Here is a 16,213-nt window from a genome sequence, read left to right on the forward strand (position 1 = left end):
GAGACAGACCACACAAGGCTAAGCCTTCCGACCACTCTACCGCTAAGCAGGTTGTCAGTTCTCCGGAATTCAGTGAGGTGCCTTCACAGCACCGGATGCCCAATTCAATACCTTTGTAGGTCTCTACTGAGACCCTTTTGTAGTCCGGTATGCTGCAGAAATCTTCGTCTTCCGAGCCTTTGGTTTTCTCTGCCTTGGTTGGGTCTGGAGCTGTGACACAAGCACCAGCTTCTGAGGAGTTTTTTCGCACTACTGAATCGACAAAAAACAACATCTTCTACTCCGACTACTGTTTCTCTCAGACTGATGGATACTCTTAGGCCTAGAGGCAAGGCCACTCCGAGGAAAACTACCTCTAGTCACCATTTTACTCCTGCTCCAGCACCCCAAGCTCAAATGCTTAAAATGGCGGAGGATCTTATCACTCTTATCAGGGGTAATCAGGCCACACCTTCTAAAAGGAAAAGAGACCTTTCTCCTGAAATACTGACAGAAGAGGATTCTGAGGAGTCTGATCATTCAGATTTTGAAGAGGAACAACAATGTCTGACTGCTTATGAGGATTCAGATGCAGAGGAATCCATTCTTTCTGCCTCCACACCAGAAGATCTCTCCTTTGGGGAAACCCTTCACACCCTCAGGGAACATTTCCAATGGGAATCCCAGGACTTCCCTCAGTCTAAGAAAAGACTAAGAGAGTTTCTAGACCTGCCCTAGCACAGACCCTTGGTCATCCCTCCAATCATAGAGGTGGTTGATAATGTCTTCCATGAATCCAGCTTAACTCCTGATGCCCTCCCACCTGCTCCCAGAAAACCTGACTGGTATTACAGAGTACAGGATTCTCACAAATATCTGTAGAGAAATCCTGCTGCAGACCCAGAGGTCATTACACAGGGACCAAAAGGAGCTAAGGCTAGTTCTGCAAAGAATCTTATTCCTTCTGACAAGGACTCCAGACCTCTGGACAGATCGGGTAAAAAAGTATACGCCTCTGGAACCTTAGTTAAAATGTCAACAACACACTGTTAAAACAAAAGATTTCAAACTTTCCTGACTGTGCCAGTTCGAAAGAGTTAGCAGATTTGCTGCACTCTACTTGTCAAGTGGCTAAACACTCATTACGCTGTGGATAATGATGCCCTAGAAGCCTCAAGCAGGGCAGCAGTATCAGGATCTGTCATTAGGAGACATGCATAGTTGAAGGAACAACCTCTTACTGATCAGGTCAAATCTAAATGACTTGATGCACCCTTGGATAAGGACCGCTTGTTTGGAGTAAAAGCAAAAGAGGTGCTTAAAAAGATGGAAGATAACGCTAAATTTATGCAAACAGTAAAATATTTCCTTCACGTACAACCTCCTAGGTTCAGCAGGAATTTTCCCTCAAAACACTGGTCCTTTCCTGTACCTAGCAGACAGGAGCAAGCTAAGCCCCGCAGGAACAGACCACCCAGAATCCTATCCCAGGGACAGCAGACAACCAAACAGTGGACCACTTCCACTCCAAAGGCAGAGAGTTCTAAGCTATCCCTCTATGGCAAAATCTCTCAATGACTCCCTCTCCCCCCGCTACCCTCTTTTTCACTCACCAAAAACTAGGAGGAAGGCTCTGCCTCTGCAAAGAAAATTGGATTTCTGTAACAAAGGACCAATGGGTCTTAAAGATAATTTTTCAGGGATACAAATTCTCCTTCAATGAACTCCCACTTCCAAGATGGTACCCAGACTTGCCTCCAAATCAGTGGGCAGAGGCACTGAAATGAGTTCAAACTCTCGTATCGCAAGGGGCAGTAGAACCTGTCTCCTCAGATCAAACAGGCAAAGGCTTTTATTCCAGACTATTCCTTGTTCCCAGAAAAGAGGGCACTTGGTGCCTCATCCTGGATCAATCCATTCTGAAAACCTTCCTGGTGGTCCCCAAATTCAAAATGCTAACTTTGCAGCAGCTGCTGCCTATGCTGACAAAAAATGTCTGGTTAGTTACCTTAGATCAAAAAGATGCCTACCTCCATATCCCCATAAGGGAATCCTGCAGGAAATTCCTTCAGAGCAGGCTCACAACACTTTCAGTTCTCTGCGCTACCCTTTGGCTTATCTACTGCTCCCAGGGTATTCACCAAATGCTTAGCCCCGGCCATAGCCTTTTGCAGACAGAAAAATATACAAATTTACCCTTATCTGGACAACTGCCTCATTCGGGCAGATTGCAAAGAAAAGCTCCTCAAGGACCTCCTCTTTGTCAAAACACTCCTAACCTCCTTAGGGTACACTATCAGTGAGAAGAAATCAAGGCAAACACCCTCCAGGAAGATCATTTTCTTGGGAGTACTGCTGGACACAGCATCCCAAATGGCCTTACTATCCCCAGAAAAGCAGAGCTTCGTGCCTCTCTATTTTACCCAGCTGGCTTCCAGATGTTGCCTCACTGCAAGGAAGTTCCTGCAAGCCTTTGGGGTACATGGCATCTTTCATCCTTCTAATTCCTCTGGCCAGGCTTCACATGAGAAAACTTCAGTGGTACCTAAAGAACCTTTGGTGTCAGCACTGTCAACATTTAGAGACCTCTCTACATCTGATCCCCTGTGTAAGGGCAGGGTCTGTGCCCAGAACAAGGGTCTTTCCTTCACCCTCCGCCCAACTGGACAGGCCATTACCACAGACACCTCAGACATAGCTTGGGCCGCTCACCTAGAAGGCAGGTGAACCCAAGGTCTTTGGGATGCCCAGCACATTCCCTTACACATAAACCAGAAGGAAATGATGGCAGTACAAAAGGCTCTGACATCCTTCAAACCCCATCTCAAGCCAGGGGTTCTCGTTATCAAAACAGACAACACCACAGTAATGTGGTACATCAACAAACAGGTAGGGACCCAATCTTACCCTCTGTGCAGGCTAGCCATGAACCTCTGGCTTACAGCCTCTTCCATGGGACTACACCTGATAGCCCAATACCTACCAGGGATCAACAACACCCTGGCAGACCACTTAAGCAGAGACTTACTGGACCCCCACGAATGGCAGCTCCACAGAAAAATCTTTTCTCGAATCACTCAGGCATGGGGGACTCCGTAGATGGATCTTTTTGCTTCACATCTCAACCATCAGCTGAAAAAATTATGTACCAGGGAGTATCACCACCTAGCGTGGAAGGTGGATGCCTTGACCTTCCCCTGGAACACCCTCTTTGTGTACGCATTCCCTCCTCTGCTTCTTATTCCCAAGGTACTGATCAAAATAAGGGAGGAGTACCAAAGGCCATCCTCATTGTTCCAGATTGGCCCAGACAACATTGGTACCCCTTACTGCGTTGCCTGACCTTACAGCCTCCCAGGCAGCTTCCATTAATCTCAGGTGGGGGGGGGGGTGCTGCATCCAGACTTGCAGACTCTCAAACTATCAGCATGGCTAATACTCTAAAGGCAAACAAGGGGCCCCCCTGTTAAGCAAGCAGGTCCTAGACATTATCACAGAGGCCAGAAGGCCCAGTACCAGAAAATTTTATGCAGGAAAATGGAAAAGATTCTGCTGCTGGAGCCAGTCCAGAGGGGGCAATACCTCACAACCTTCCATCCCTTTTATCCTGGACTACCTGGCGGAGCTACTTAATAGTGGACTCTCCTTCTCTATTAAAATCCACACCTCAGCCATTTCAGCTCATTTTGATACAGAACAGCCCCTGTTCTCCCATCCTTTGATTAAACAGCTCCTCAGAGGGGCTTCTAATATCAGACCTCCCAGAAGGCCACCCACTCCAGCCTGGGACCTGAATTATGTTTTGGAAAAACTAACTTTACCACCCTTCGAGCCTGCTGCTTCAGCAGAACTAAGATACTTCTCCTGGAAGACTGCTTTTCTCCTAGCTATCACCTCAGCCAGAATGGCCATTGAGCCCTTCATCATCTTCCATGCAGACAGGGTCTCCCTGAGGACTAATCCCTCCTTTATGCCCAAGGTGGTGTCTAGTGTAACTCTCGAGCAGGCCATACATTTACCCACCTTCTTTCCTAACCCTCAAAACAAGAGGGAAAATTCTGCACTCACTAGACGTGCACAGACAGCTCAGACACTTTCTGGACCGTACTAAACCCTTCAGGAAAACAGACTAACTACTTGTCAGCTTTGCCCCAGGGGCAGAGGGGAAGCCCATTTCCAAACAAACCATTTCCAAATGGATATCACACTGTATTCATTTCTGCTACAGATTGCATGGGAAACCCCTCCTCCCCCCCAAGTCTATTCAAACCCATTCCACTAGGGCAGCCTCCACTTCCACAGCATTCCTCAGAGGAGTTCCCACCAGGAACATCCTGGAAGCTGCCACCAGGACGTCTGTCCATACCTTTACCAAGCATTCCCACCTACCCCTATTTTCTAAGGCTAGGGCAGGGTTTGCCTCTGCAGTTCTGCAGAGCATGCTTACCCATTCCTAGGTCTCTTATTAATCCTACCACCCCTCTCCTCAGCTTTGGGAATCTTCCCACAGGTGATGACTGCAACAGTGAAACATGAAGAACATAGTACAGTTGTGTACACTTACCAGAAATGTAGCGAGTGTATTCACTGTTGCAGTCTTGGTTTCCCACCCTCCTTCCCCCTTATGTCTTCTTTCTTTTGAGAGACATAAGTTTCTAATGGTGGTTTTAGCCACCAGGACCACTTTATTATATTTACTTGGGCCTCTGACTGGTTAGGGCAAGAAAAAACTGATGTAATGGCATCTGCTGCCTTCCTTTACAGCACTGATGACCTGACGTCAGGCAGCAAGCGACAGCAGCCGACGCAGAAAAACATTGACTCTGGTATTCGGACCGGCCAAGGGCTACCACAGCAGGGATAACCCACAGGTGATGACTGCAACAGTGAATACACTCGAACATCTACATTTATGTTAAGTGTACACACCTATACTTTCATATTATTCCCTTTTTAGTGCCGCAGTGGCTACGTCTACATTCCTTTGGCCAATGACATTGGGCAGTTGGCCTTCTTAGCATACCACGACAGATTGTGGGTGCCATCATGGCCTTGGGGGAATGTGTGTGTGTGTGTGTGTGTGTGTGTGTGTGTGTGTGTGTGTGTGTGTGTGTGTGTGTGTGTGTAGGTACATTTTTAATTTTTACTTTTGTCAATGGATGTAGGATGCACATACAAGCTGATAAATTTGTACCTCTGCTACTTTTTTTCCCTATTCTTTGGACCCTGTACAATTGACCATTAGGTGCTCCTGGTGCCTCTCCTCAGTGTCAAATGCCAGGAATCAGTCCTGACCCTGCCTTGGACCTAATGTGATCTTTCCTCCCATTGTTTGAGAGGACACTGAGACAGCCCAGCAGTCATCATAGTGCTCTGCATAACAATTGTTTTGTTTTTATTCTCCAACCGTGCCCTGCCTCTACACCTGACATGCAGTGAAATAAAACTGTTAAGGCAGACAATGTACTTTTACTTCTGCTGAGCTCTGCTGAGCTCATGGTCTGCAAGTGTCTGACCAAGGTGCATGCACAAGTATTGACCACAGTGCCACAGCCTCTTGACCTGTACCTTAGAACAGTGGTACAATGGGGAAAAAATAACTCCCTTCCCTTGGAAAAAAGAAAGATGCCCATTGGCCACTAAACCCCATCCTTCACTGCAAGGAATTCTAAAACAGCTCTGATTGCGGGCAGCATAATTGGGAACAAAACCCTTGTGCCATTGATCTGGTTTATTCTTTGGATTGTTTGTCGTCAAAGAATAAAGTAACAAGATAGGAAAGAAAGCCAAAAAGTTATTACAGAGTCTTGATCAGAAACTCTGTTGGTGGCTGATTGAACAAGTTCTACAAAAGAAACAGAATTTAAAAAAAATCCCAGAAGAAGAAAAGGCAGTTCACCGTTGGAGCCTTTCTCTGCTTGGGTGAGCAGTCTACCATTAAAGAGTTTTAAGGGAGCAGTCCTGCCACTGGAATTTGTTGATGAAAATCCACAATCCACAAACTGTTTTGTACTGAAACTGCCGTCCAATTCAGCTGCTCAGAGAGAGCCCTATTGCTTGTTGGGTTACCATTCTTAGGCCTTGGTGCAGAGGTAAGCCCAACAGAATCCTGTGCTCTGAATGAAACAAATGAAGGAGGCTGTGATGCCAGGACCTTCATTAGTACTTGAAGAACCATATCCCATGCTTTTTCCAAGAGTGAGCCAGGTACATACACAGACACAGTCTTAACCATTGTTATTGATCCAGCATCAACAGAAAGTGTAACACTGGACAGGCTTTCTTGTTTAAAATTGATACTTTTGCCCTTTTCTGCAGGATCTCTGTTTTTCATTTATCTGTTACTGTGCCCGTGACAAGTTAAAGAATTTCAGAAAACATTTTCCAAACGACTTGAGGAGCAATATCAGTGAGCTTGCATCCGTCAGCACCAACATTTTCAATTGAAGGCCATATTTAACACTCTTGTAAGTGTGCAAGACTGAGACCTTCAATTATAAGTCTTTAGAGTCCTCTACACTGTAGTCTGCTTTTGCTCAGACTGTTCAGTGCAAGTGATTTGTAATAGGCAGTTTAGAAACCATTCTCCAAAGAGTAGATAATCTTAGTTTTGCAAAAAGAGATCCCATCCATTGTCATGCCACCTATAGTTTGCTTCCAAGACACTGCAGTTAAATAACACAACTTTAGACTTTTGGGCACCTGCTCCAACTGAAGCTGGCAAGCCATATGGCCTGCCTTGTAATAGGCATTTTTGTTAGTAAGGTGACAAGTGATCTATTGTTAGTCTCCTAGGCCCAATCTGAATTTCATTTGATGCACCAGCCTGAGCCCCTTTCCTAAGTAAGAACCACCAAAATTGTGATTATATTAGTAAAACAACTCCATCAGTTACGTGGTTAACAGTCTCATTAGCAATTCAGCATCTTGGATCAAGTACAACCTGTAAGATGAACCTTGCCAGCGGAGCCTTCAAGGAATAACTGCTCCATCCCAGTGGCATCAGAAGGTAAGTTAGGTGGCAGTATGAGGTAGCTACTACAACACCGACAACATCATGTCATGGCATGCTTGGTTTAGGAATGTATCTTATCCTGGAGGATTGAAGCTTTTGAAAAATTTGACAAACCAGAAAAGTGTTCTGTTCAAAAGCACACTTCAGGATAAACTTTTAGACTTTCTGGGCAAAGCACGAGCACAAGTGATGCCATCTTTCCACAGAAAACATTATCACTGATGATTGCTATGCTACCCTTTATTTATGTACCATATTGTCTTCACCCTTGCCTAAATAGTGCATAACCCTCCTGGTCAGGCTTATTACTGTGGTTTTGGATATGGCCAGATACTAATACTTGGATAAGTTCTTTTTGGAATTTATCCAGGTACATAGCAGTAGGTAGGTGACTTCTTCCACAGCTTATTAGATTTTCCAGTCTTTCCAATATTAAAAAAAAATGCTTTTGTAATTTTATCTTCTGCTGGCTAGGAATGCAATAAGATTTCCCACCTCTTTTCTCCTTTCGCACATCATGCTATGGCTAGAAAGATTTTTATATGGCCTTCTAGTTATAATACTTTAGTTAAGCAGGAACACCCACAAAATACAAATGACCAAAAACAAAACATGTAGATTTATACTACTTGCCAATGCTCAAATCCACCACTGTGACCTGTGAAAAGGATTCAATCACATCTGTCGCTCTGCTGTTTACTTGTAACCAAACAGAGCTACTTTCTGTCTTCTCTCAGATTTTAAACTACTTTGCATTATATTGCTTTCAGCATAATTCATCTCGTATTTCCCATGGAAATTTTACATTGTTGCTACACTTGTACTTTTGGTTGTTCTATTATAGTGTGTTATTGCATGCTTTCATTCTGTTGCTACTCTTTGGCTCTTAATCTATATGGACCTAGGTCATCTAAATTAATTTAAAAAAGTTACCCACATGACAGTTAACTGTCCTTAAGTCATGTTGCTAGATGTTTTACCCTACATGATCATACTATTTCCAGATGTGTATTGATTCTCTAATCATCAAAATGTAAAGTGGATGTGGAAGAAATGGTTTCCTCCCTTGGACTGTTCCGCTGAATGCTATGGTTGTAGTCTGAAGATATTATTTTTTTCCCTGTACAAAAGACATTTGCATACTGCCTGGCATTGTTTATATGTTGGAGCTTTGCTACTGTGGTTACCCATAGAAATCGGGACACAGCAGTCCTTCTTACTGGCCACAGCAAGGATATGGACTGGTCATATAGAACTGAATGTATGGCTTTGACATCTCTTCTTTATATCTACTTTTCGTACATTTCTGTTGTAACATCTTTTGTTCCTTTTTATAATTGGCACCCTAGAACCCCAATAACTAGCGGTGGAAGTTAAACTGTTGTCTTTCTTCATATCCTGTTTTGTCGGTGGGGTTTAATTACATTTTAGTTAAATTTCTTGTGTCACTTCTGCATGTAGCTTAACGGTAACTCTTGTGGTCTTAGGATTCCTTTGTTTACAAAGGTTGTATATATAATTTGTTCCCTCATCTCTTTTTACCTGGAAAATGTCTTTCTGCTCTATGTAGAGGCTTATCCATTATTGTCCGTTTCACAATTCCAATTTAAGGTGGTTGGATGAATAATTCATTCTGTATTTTCACTCAAGTATTACAGTTCTGCTGTCTATAATGTTTTGATTCTGAGGTGCTTTAAATTACTTTGGAAGGCTACCATGTAGGCCTCAGCTTTCTTGTTTTTAAGGGTTGCATACTATTGTTCTTTAACTGTCGGGTTCAAGAATGGTCTTGCTGTGTGTAGTGATTTTAATACACACATTCTCAGACTTGGTCTAGTTAAGCTGATGCTGCTTTAGTAAATGGGATAATCTAATTTGTTTATGATTTCATTTCAATTGTTGGATTAAGTCATAGGATCATAGAAGGTTACTAGGCTAATGGCCTTGGGGCCCTTACAAGCCTAGCCAAGAGTTTATCCCCAAAATGAAACCTCAGTCTGCACTTGTCACCCCTGTCAATGAAGGACACAGGTGGAACCCCTGGGACAAATTTGTGGCTTCCAATCTACTCATCAAAGTTGTGCTTGAAGACGGTCAGTGAGGTACTCTGACGTGTATGGAAAGTCTATTCCAGAGGCAGGACAGCCTCTGGGAGACAAGCCTGTCCCTACAGCAGGTTTGGTTGATGTTACATATTAGAGTCAGGCATTTTGAGTGGGTAATGCGCGAAGAGTTACAGATATGGAGCGTCTGTAATAGGTCATGGTCCGAGACTGCTTAGAGGTGATCTGTGTCTCGCCTACAAAGCAATTTGTATGATACCGAGTAGAGTGATAGTGATTTGAGCATGTTTGCGTAAAACAGGTGTCGGAGGCCATGGATTCTCTTTATGAGGTATTTCTGTGGCCTTTCCAGTTGTTGCAGATGTTTGGAAAAGTACATACCAAACTGGGCATTCTACTCAATTATTGGTCTAATGAGGGAGAAGTATAGAGAGGTAATAACCTCCTTTTTTACTGGCTGCAATCCCTTTACTTATGAGATGGACCAAGTAAAAGTCTTTTCTGACCACTGCCGCTACATGATGGTCAAATGCAAAGATATCAACCTGAGTACCCAGATCTCTCAGTCAGTATGGGCCTTGTTTTTGCTGAATGGTATGATGATACATTTTTTTTTGCACTTAGCTTGAGGCCATGACTTCAGCACCAGTTATTAGTTGCTGTGATATCCTCTTGCAGTATATTAACATCATCTGGGGAGTCAGTGACAGCACCCAACTTGCAGTCATCCGCAAACTTGGTCAGCCACAGGCCTTTTGTCTTTGTCTGGACCTCTGAGAAGTAGATGCCAAACAGTAGGGGTCCCAAGACAGATCCGTGGGAAACTCCACTAGTGGCAGGTCTGCTGCTGGAGGTGAAGGTGCCTGTTTTGACTTTGAGGGTCCTGTTGGTGAGCCAGTTGGCCACCCACCTGATGAAATAGAGATTTACACCAAGTTGTGTTAGCTTTTCGATGATGCCTGAGTGGGAGATTGTGTCAAAGGCCTTGGCCAAGTCAAGTCAAGCTGTATGTATTGACTTTCCCTCATCCAGGGCCTTGGTGACAGCCTCAAAGAAGTCATCCAGATTCAACAGGCAAGATCTGTCCTTGACGAATCCGAACTGGGTGCGGTCAAGTGCTTGGAGATTGATTATGTCCTTGATTGTGAGATCCATAATAATATGCTCCATGGCTTTACAGATCACACTTGTCAAGCTAATGGGATGATAATTTCCAGGGTCAGTAGTGGCACCACCTTTGTGCAAGGGGATGACGATAGCAGTTCTCCACTCTGCTGGAATGTAGCCTGTACTTAGGCTGTGGTTGAATAGGGTACTCGATGGCGAAGCCAGTTCTTGCTGGAGATGGTGCAGAATACAACCTGGGATACTATCAGGTCCCATGGAAGCTGTGTTCTTTACCTTGGATAGGGCCTTTAACACTTGATCTATGGAGATGTGAAGTGCGGGACAAGTATCTGGTATGTCAAAAGGGCCGTTGGGGGATACAGGGAGGTGAAGCTTGTGCTGAACCTAAGTCAACAGGATTAGTGTAAGTAATACTGCCAAGTACTAATTTGGAACAAACCTGGGCTTTGCCATGGAGGTTCCTAACATAAATGAAGAAGGCTTTGTGGTTTCTCTTTGTTTCTGAGGATAGTTTTGATTCATAGTTGGCTTTGGAGGTTTTCAGTCATGATCTAATTTGTTTGTTGAGGCTAAGGAGGGAGTTTTTCCAATTTTGGAATGTGTTCCTTTTTACCCTTGCACAACAGTTTCTTCCTTTTGTTGTAAAGCCTGTAGATAGAGGATGTCCACCAAACAGGTTTGTTTTTTCCTTGAGGAGTAGGTTTTAGTTCTGTTGGGTGTGGCTGAGTCCATGCAGTTGTACAGGTGCTTGTATACTGCATTGGCATACTCCTCTGAGGGGTGTGTGTGTGTGTGTGTGTGTGTGTGTGTGTGTGTGTGTGTGTGTGTGTGTGTGTGTGTGTGTGTGTGTGTGTGTGTGTGTGAAGCTACCGATACCCTCCCTTAGGAGGTTGTAGTCAGGTTTTGAGAAGTTTTTTAGCTTAATTAGGGCTGGGGTTGGGTCAGATAGAAACTTCGAATGAGGCAGTCCGATGCTCTGATCTCACCAGGGAGGAACATACTATGGGACTGGTGCAGCAGTCACCCATGTTGGTGAGAACCAAGTCCAGAATGTTATCCCCCTTGTGGGGGATGAGACGAGCTGGTCAAGTGCGTTAGAACTGATGAAGTCAAGGAATCGTTGAGCGAGTGCATTAATGCAATAATAGTTCACCCAGTCTATGGTGGGGTAGTTGAAGTCACCATGGATCAGGGTGTTAGGAGGTGCCTTGATGGAGTCAAGTAGATCAGGAGTGGGTGTCCTGAGTCATGGAAGGGGGTCTATAGCTGGCTATAACTTGGATGGGTGTCTTGCCAACTGTCAGTTGCACCTGGAGTAGTTCCATTGCGTCATGCTGGCAAACCAGTCTGGAGGTGTGCCTGTCCTTAATGAAGATGGACTCCACAACCCTTAGTCTTCTCAACCTCATTTTGGGGTCAGAATGTGTGGAATGAGGTATAGCCTGGTAAGGCAGAGGTGCTCTCTGCAGCCCTGAACCAAGTTTCTGTGACTGCACAGACATCGGCATCTTCTAGTGCAAGGAGAGCCTCCAGTGAGTGCATTTTCAGGTTAAGGTTCCTAGCGTTAAGCAGCATGAACTTCAGTTTGCTTTTTGACAAATCTTTTTATGTTGGAAGAAGTCAGCTTAGTTCCTCTCTTACAGATTGTGCTGAGTCTCCCCTGCAAGTTGCTTTTTATCACTTGATTGCTAAATGCTTGTGTGATATCTACTTGTAAAATTATCTGGTTAAAATGTTTTTTTCGCAATCTTGTTAGGGCTCTACATAAACTATCCTTCTTGTTTTATGTGATTACAGCATTTTATGTGCCTGTAAGAATATAAGATTTTATGAGTTAAACTCTCTGTAGTTTCATGAACATTATTTTGCTGTTGAAAGGGTATAATGGAGTAAAGCCCTGGCTAAGACCCAGCTAGCCTGAGTTTTGATATGCAATTTCTGGTGGGAATGTATCACATTACTAAAGTCTGCCATAGGGGACGTCTAAACTGTGGTGAGCCTGAATGATGGTAAAGTATTTGATATATGTATAATCCAGTGGTAGCTGGAAGGACATAACACCGTTGGAAGAAGTTTTTTTGCTGGATTAATGTTAGATTATTCTTCTAGAAATTATTTTATTAATAATCTTAGGGGAGGACATAATGCGTTGGGATTTCCCTGCACCTTTTCTGTTGCACTCCAAAATGTTTAGTGATATGAACATGTCTTTCTTTGCTTTAATAAGTAAAGTGTGGGCTATAGAAATTTTTACATGAGGTTATATGGTTTCTTTTAGTTGATTGAGGGAAATAGTTAATTAAAATGTTACATGCATAACCATGGTAAATGTCAAATGAATGTAGTGTGACTTCAGTCAGGAAGGAAACACAGCAATAGTGAAACTGAGTCTGTACTAGTTTTGCCGTCATGGTACTTAAACTGTAAACTACTCCACTGAGTTAATTTGAAATTTCTTTGAGAAGCACTGATTTTTTAATGAGTTTTTGCTTTCTTTTTCATTTTTTTGCCACAGAATTGTAAGAAAAGAAGATGAAACCTATGAGAAGACCTGCAGCATTGTCCAGCAGCAAATCTCCAACCACACGAGCAAAAAGCACAAAACGGAAATTTGAAGAAGTGCAACAGGAAGAAGAGGACAGGAGTCAAGAGCAGTGTTGTACAGTGCCAAGAAAGTCAGAAGAAGGAGATATGGAAGTAAATGTAAGAGAGCAGACAGATGTCAAGAATGTTGCAGATGTTGGAGAACAGGAAATGCAGATTAAAGACTGTGGTGTCAGAGCACAGGGGGTAAAATGTACAGACTACGATGTCCAAGGCAAATCAGGAGAGACAGAAGCCAAAGGACAAGTTGAAGACAGTGAACCAACAACATTCCTACGGCATACTGATGGTAGTTCTGAAAGACTGCAAAACATGGATACTGATGTAATTAAAGCAGAGGCCCCATCAAATAGGAAAACGGCCACATTTAAAGCAAGAGCACCAAAAAAATATGTGGAAGATCAAGTGAACCAAGAGGTACGAGAAGACTCCTGTAGTAATAGCAGTGAGGGTTCTGGATTGTGCAGCTCTGTCTTTACCACACAAGATGTTGGCCAAGGGTCTGGGGCAGCCATTGTGGAGGATAACTGCCCCTCTGCTCAGTCCTCCTCCACAGATACGGCCAGTGAACATTCAGCAGACTTTGATGATGATGGTGAAAAAGTCAAAGTAGAGTTGGAATTACCTCTAGGGTTGGTGCAGAGACCTCTGTTGGTTACAGACTATGATATACATCAGCTGAAGTTTAAGCAGGTACTAGCAAAACGAGATGGACTATTCCTACAAGGGACAGTGAAGCAGATCCGCAGGAACCAGGATCTTGGAATTCTCTTTAATGGCGAAAAGACAATCGTGTATTACAACAATGTTCTAAACAGTGATGAAGTAAACATTATCTTAGATGTTGCACCATCTCCCAGTCTGGTCACAGTGGGTACTCCTGTTTGCACATGCATAAATCAGGAAGAAACTGCCTACCGAGAAGGTATGGTGGTTGAAGTTAATCAAAAGTCTGTATCTTATAAAGTCAGATTTGGTAAGATGCAGATGGAGGCTACAAGGAAAGAGAAGGAATCTGTATGGGTAGCACGGTCTGGGTTGAGACTCCTTCGTTCCCCTTGGTACAGAGAGCCAGAACAGCTAGTTAAAACACTGAAAAATTTAGGAGAGAAGAAAAGGCCATCTAGCACTTTACTACCTGTCCGTACACCTGAGAGCATTATAATTCCACTAGCAGAAGAGTCTCTTAGCATTCCAAGCAGTGTTGTTCTTGAACAGAAACAGCCAGAAGATGTGGAAGTTTGTAAAATCAGTTTTAGTATGCCACCAATTGAGGAGAAAGTGGCCACCCCACAACAGATACTGTCTCCCCCAAAGTCACCTGCATTTATGGCAGCTTGTTTGCCTATGAGTAGACTTCCAGAGCAGCCATCACCACTTCTTAGTCATGATGCCAGCAGTCGAAGCAGCAGTGTCTCACTGGACAAGTGCAGCACACCAGGTTCAAGGTCGAGAACACCTCTAACTGCAGCTCAACAGAAGTATAAAAAGGGTGATGTTGTGTGCACTCCTAATGGAATTCGGAAGAAGTTTAATGGCAAACAGTGGAGAAGGTTGTGCTCACGGGATGGCTGCATGAAAGAATCTCAGAGGCGAGGCTATTGCTCAAGGCATCTCTCCATGCGCACCAAAGAAATGGAAAGCATGTCTGATGGCAGAGGGAGTGCATTGCGAGATGGGAGCACAGAATTTGACTGGGATGATACATCTAGAGATAGTGAGGCAAGCAGCATCAGAACAGAATCTCGTACCCGAATGCCAGTACCAGGGGCTGACTTATCCCGCTTTGATGTGGATGAGTGTGAAGCAGCTAATATGTTAGTGTCCCTTGGCAGTTCAAGGTCAGGGACTCCCTCTTTCTCCCCAGTGTCTAATCAGTCTCCATTCTCTCCAACCCAGTCACCATCACCATCACCTCTTTTTGGGTTTAGGCCAGCCAATTTTAGCCCAATTAATGCTTCTCCTGTGATTCAGAGATCTGTGGGACGTAATCGTCACTTAAGTGCCAGTACGCCAAAAGGTGTTTTAACCCCAGAGATGGTGCATCACTCACACTCTCGTGAGCGTCATTCTTCAGGGATTTTACCCACCTTCCAAACCAATCTCACTTTCACTGTACCCATGAGTCCTAGCAAGCGCAAGCCTGAATCACACCATGGAAGCAACAGTTCAGCTGCTGATTTTCAAAAAAGCGATAGCATGGATTCAGGGGTAGAATCTGTGTCACACACCCCAACACCTTCCACCCCAGCTGGATACAGAGCTATGTCACCAGCTGCTCAGTTCTGCCATTCTCAGCAGGCTTCTCCTCTTCTCTTACTGTCTCCACCAGCCACTATAACATCAGATCCCAGTCCATCAATCAGACGTGTTCCTGCTGTGCAGAGAGACTCACCAGTTATTGTTCGTAACCCAGATGTGCCTCTGCCATCAAATTTCACAGAAAAGCCTTTGGACATGGGTAGTAGAGGTGGCAGTCCCCGGACAGTGAAAGGAGGGGTCAAAGATCATTCTTCTAAGACACAGCTGCAAATGCCTGTCCCAATAAATGTTGCCCAGATCAAGAATGTAGTTAGAACCACCACTTCAAGTCAGCAAAGTGGTGTCTTGTTGGGAGACTCATCCTCGGCATCGACAACAGCATCGGGTGCAGTTGACCAGAACCTGTCAGTGGCAACATTACCATTGCAGCCAGTTGCTTTCCATCCATCTCCTGCAGCACTACTACCTGTTATTGTACCCACTGCTTACTCCACCCATCCTGCTCCTAAGAAGGAGATCATCATGGGACGGCCAGGAACAGGTCTGTTCTTTTTTATACTAATTTTATTGAAAATTAAAAAGCTTTGTACTGAAGAAACCAATCATCCCTGTATATCATGCTGCTATGAAAGAGAGATGAATGATGCTTTGATGCCAATAAGATGAATGGCATACTCCCAACATAATTTCTATAGTTATAAAGGACTTTGATAAATAGAATAAACCAATAATGTACTGTATTTATTAATTCAGTCTTTGTTCTCTTAAAATATAAAAACTACATTACTAAATTGTATACTTTTACTTTTAAAAATGCATTTATGTTGTAGTTTGGAAACCGAGGGAGTGGAACAGTTACTTTTCCATGAATTTTGGATATAGGAAACACTACAGCTAAGTAATTGCTTTTGATTGTACCATAACTTCAATGCTGTGCTGTTATCATAGAGAGTAAGCATCAACCAGCTGAAGTAGATCAGGGTCCAGAAAAGTGTGAAACAGGATTAGAAAGTAGGCTCAACCAGTAATATTTAGAAACTACCAGGGAATTTGTTTTACTAATCTATAATGGAATATTTTTGAGTTGCTAGTTTTCTTGGAAATGTATCACGATGTGACATATTGAAAGCCTCCATGTTGGATGAAGAAAGTAAATTTGTCT

At 43.7% G+C, this 16,213-nt stretch overlaps 1 protein-coding gene across 1 annotated transcript in view; it reads left to right on the top strand.

The window, feature by feature from the left end:
- CIC (capicua transcriptional repressor) overlaps positions 1-16,213 on the top strand; it is a 1,784,113-nt gene that overhangs the window by 52,899 nt on the left and 1,715,001 nt on the right. Inside the window, exon 2 of the mRNA XM_044080802.1 lies at positions 12,701-15,592. Coding sequence (XP_043936737.1) covers positions 12,718-15,592 — 2,875 coding nt within the window. The 5' untranslated portion in view covers positions 12,701-12,717. The remainder of the gene's footprint in view (positions 1-12,700; positions 15,593-16,213) is intronic.

This window comes from Protopterus annectens, chromosome 8.part0, assembly GCF_019279795.1.
Source record: "Protopterus annectens isolate FY-2018-M chromosome 8.part0, PAN1.0, whole genome shotgun sequence".
Classification (NCBI taxonomy): domain Eukaryota; kingdom Metazoa; phylum Chordata; order Ceratodontiformes; family Protopteridae; genus Protopterus; species Protopterus annectens.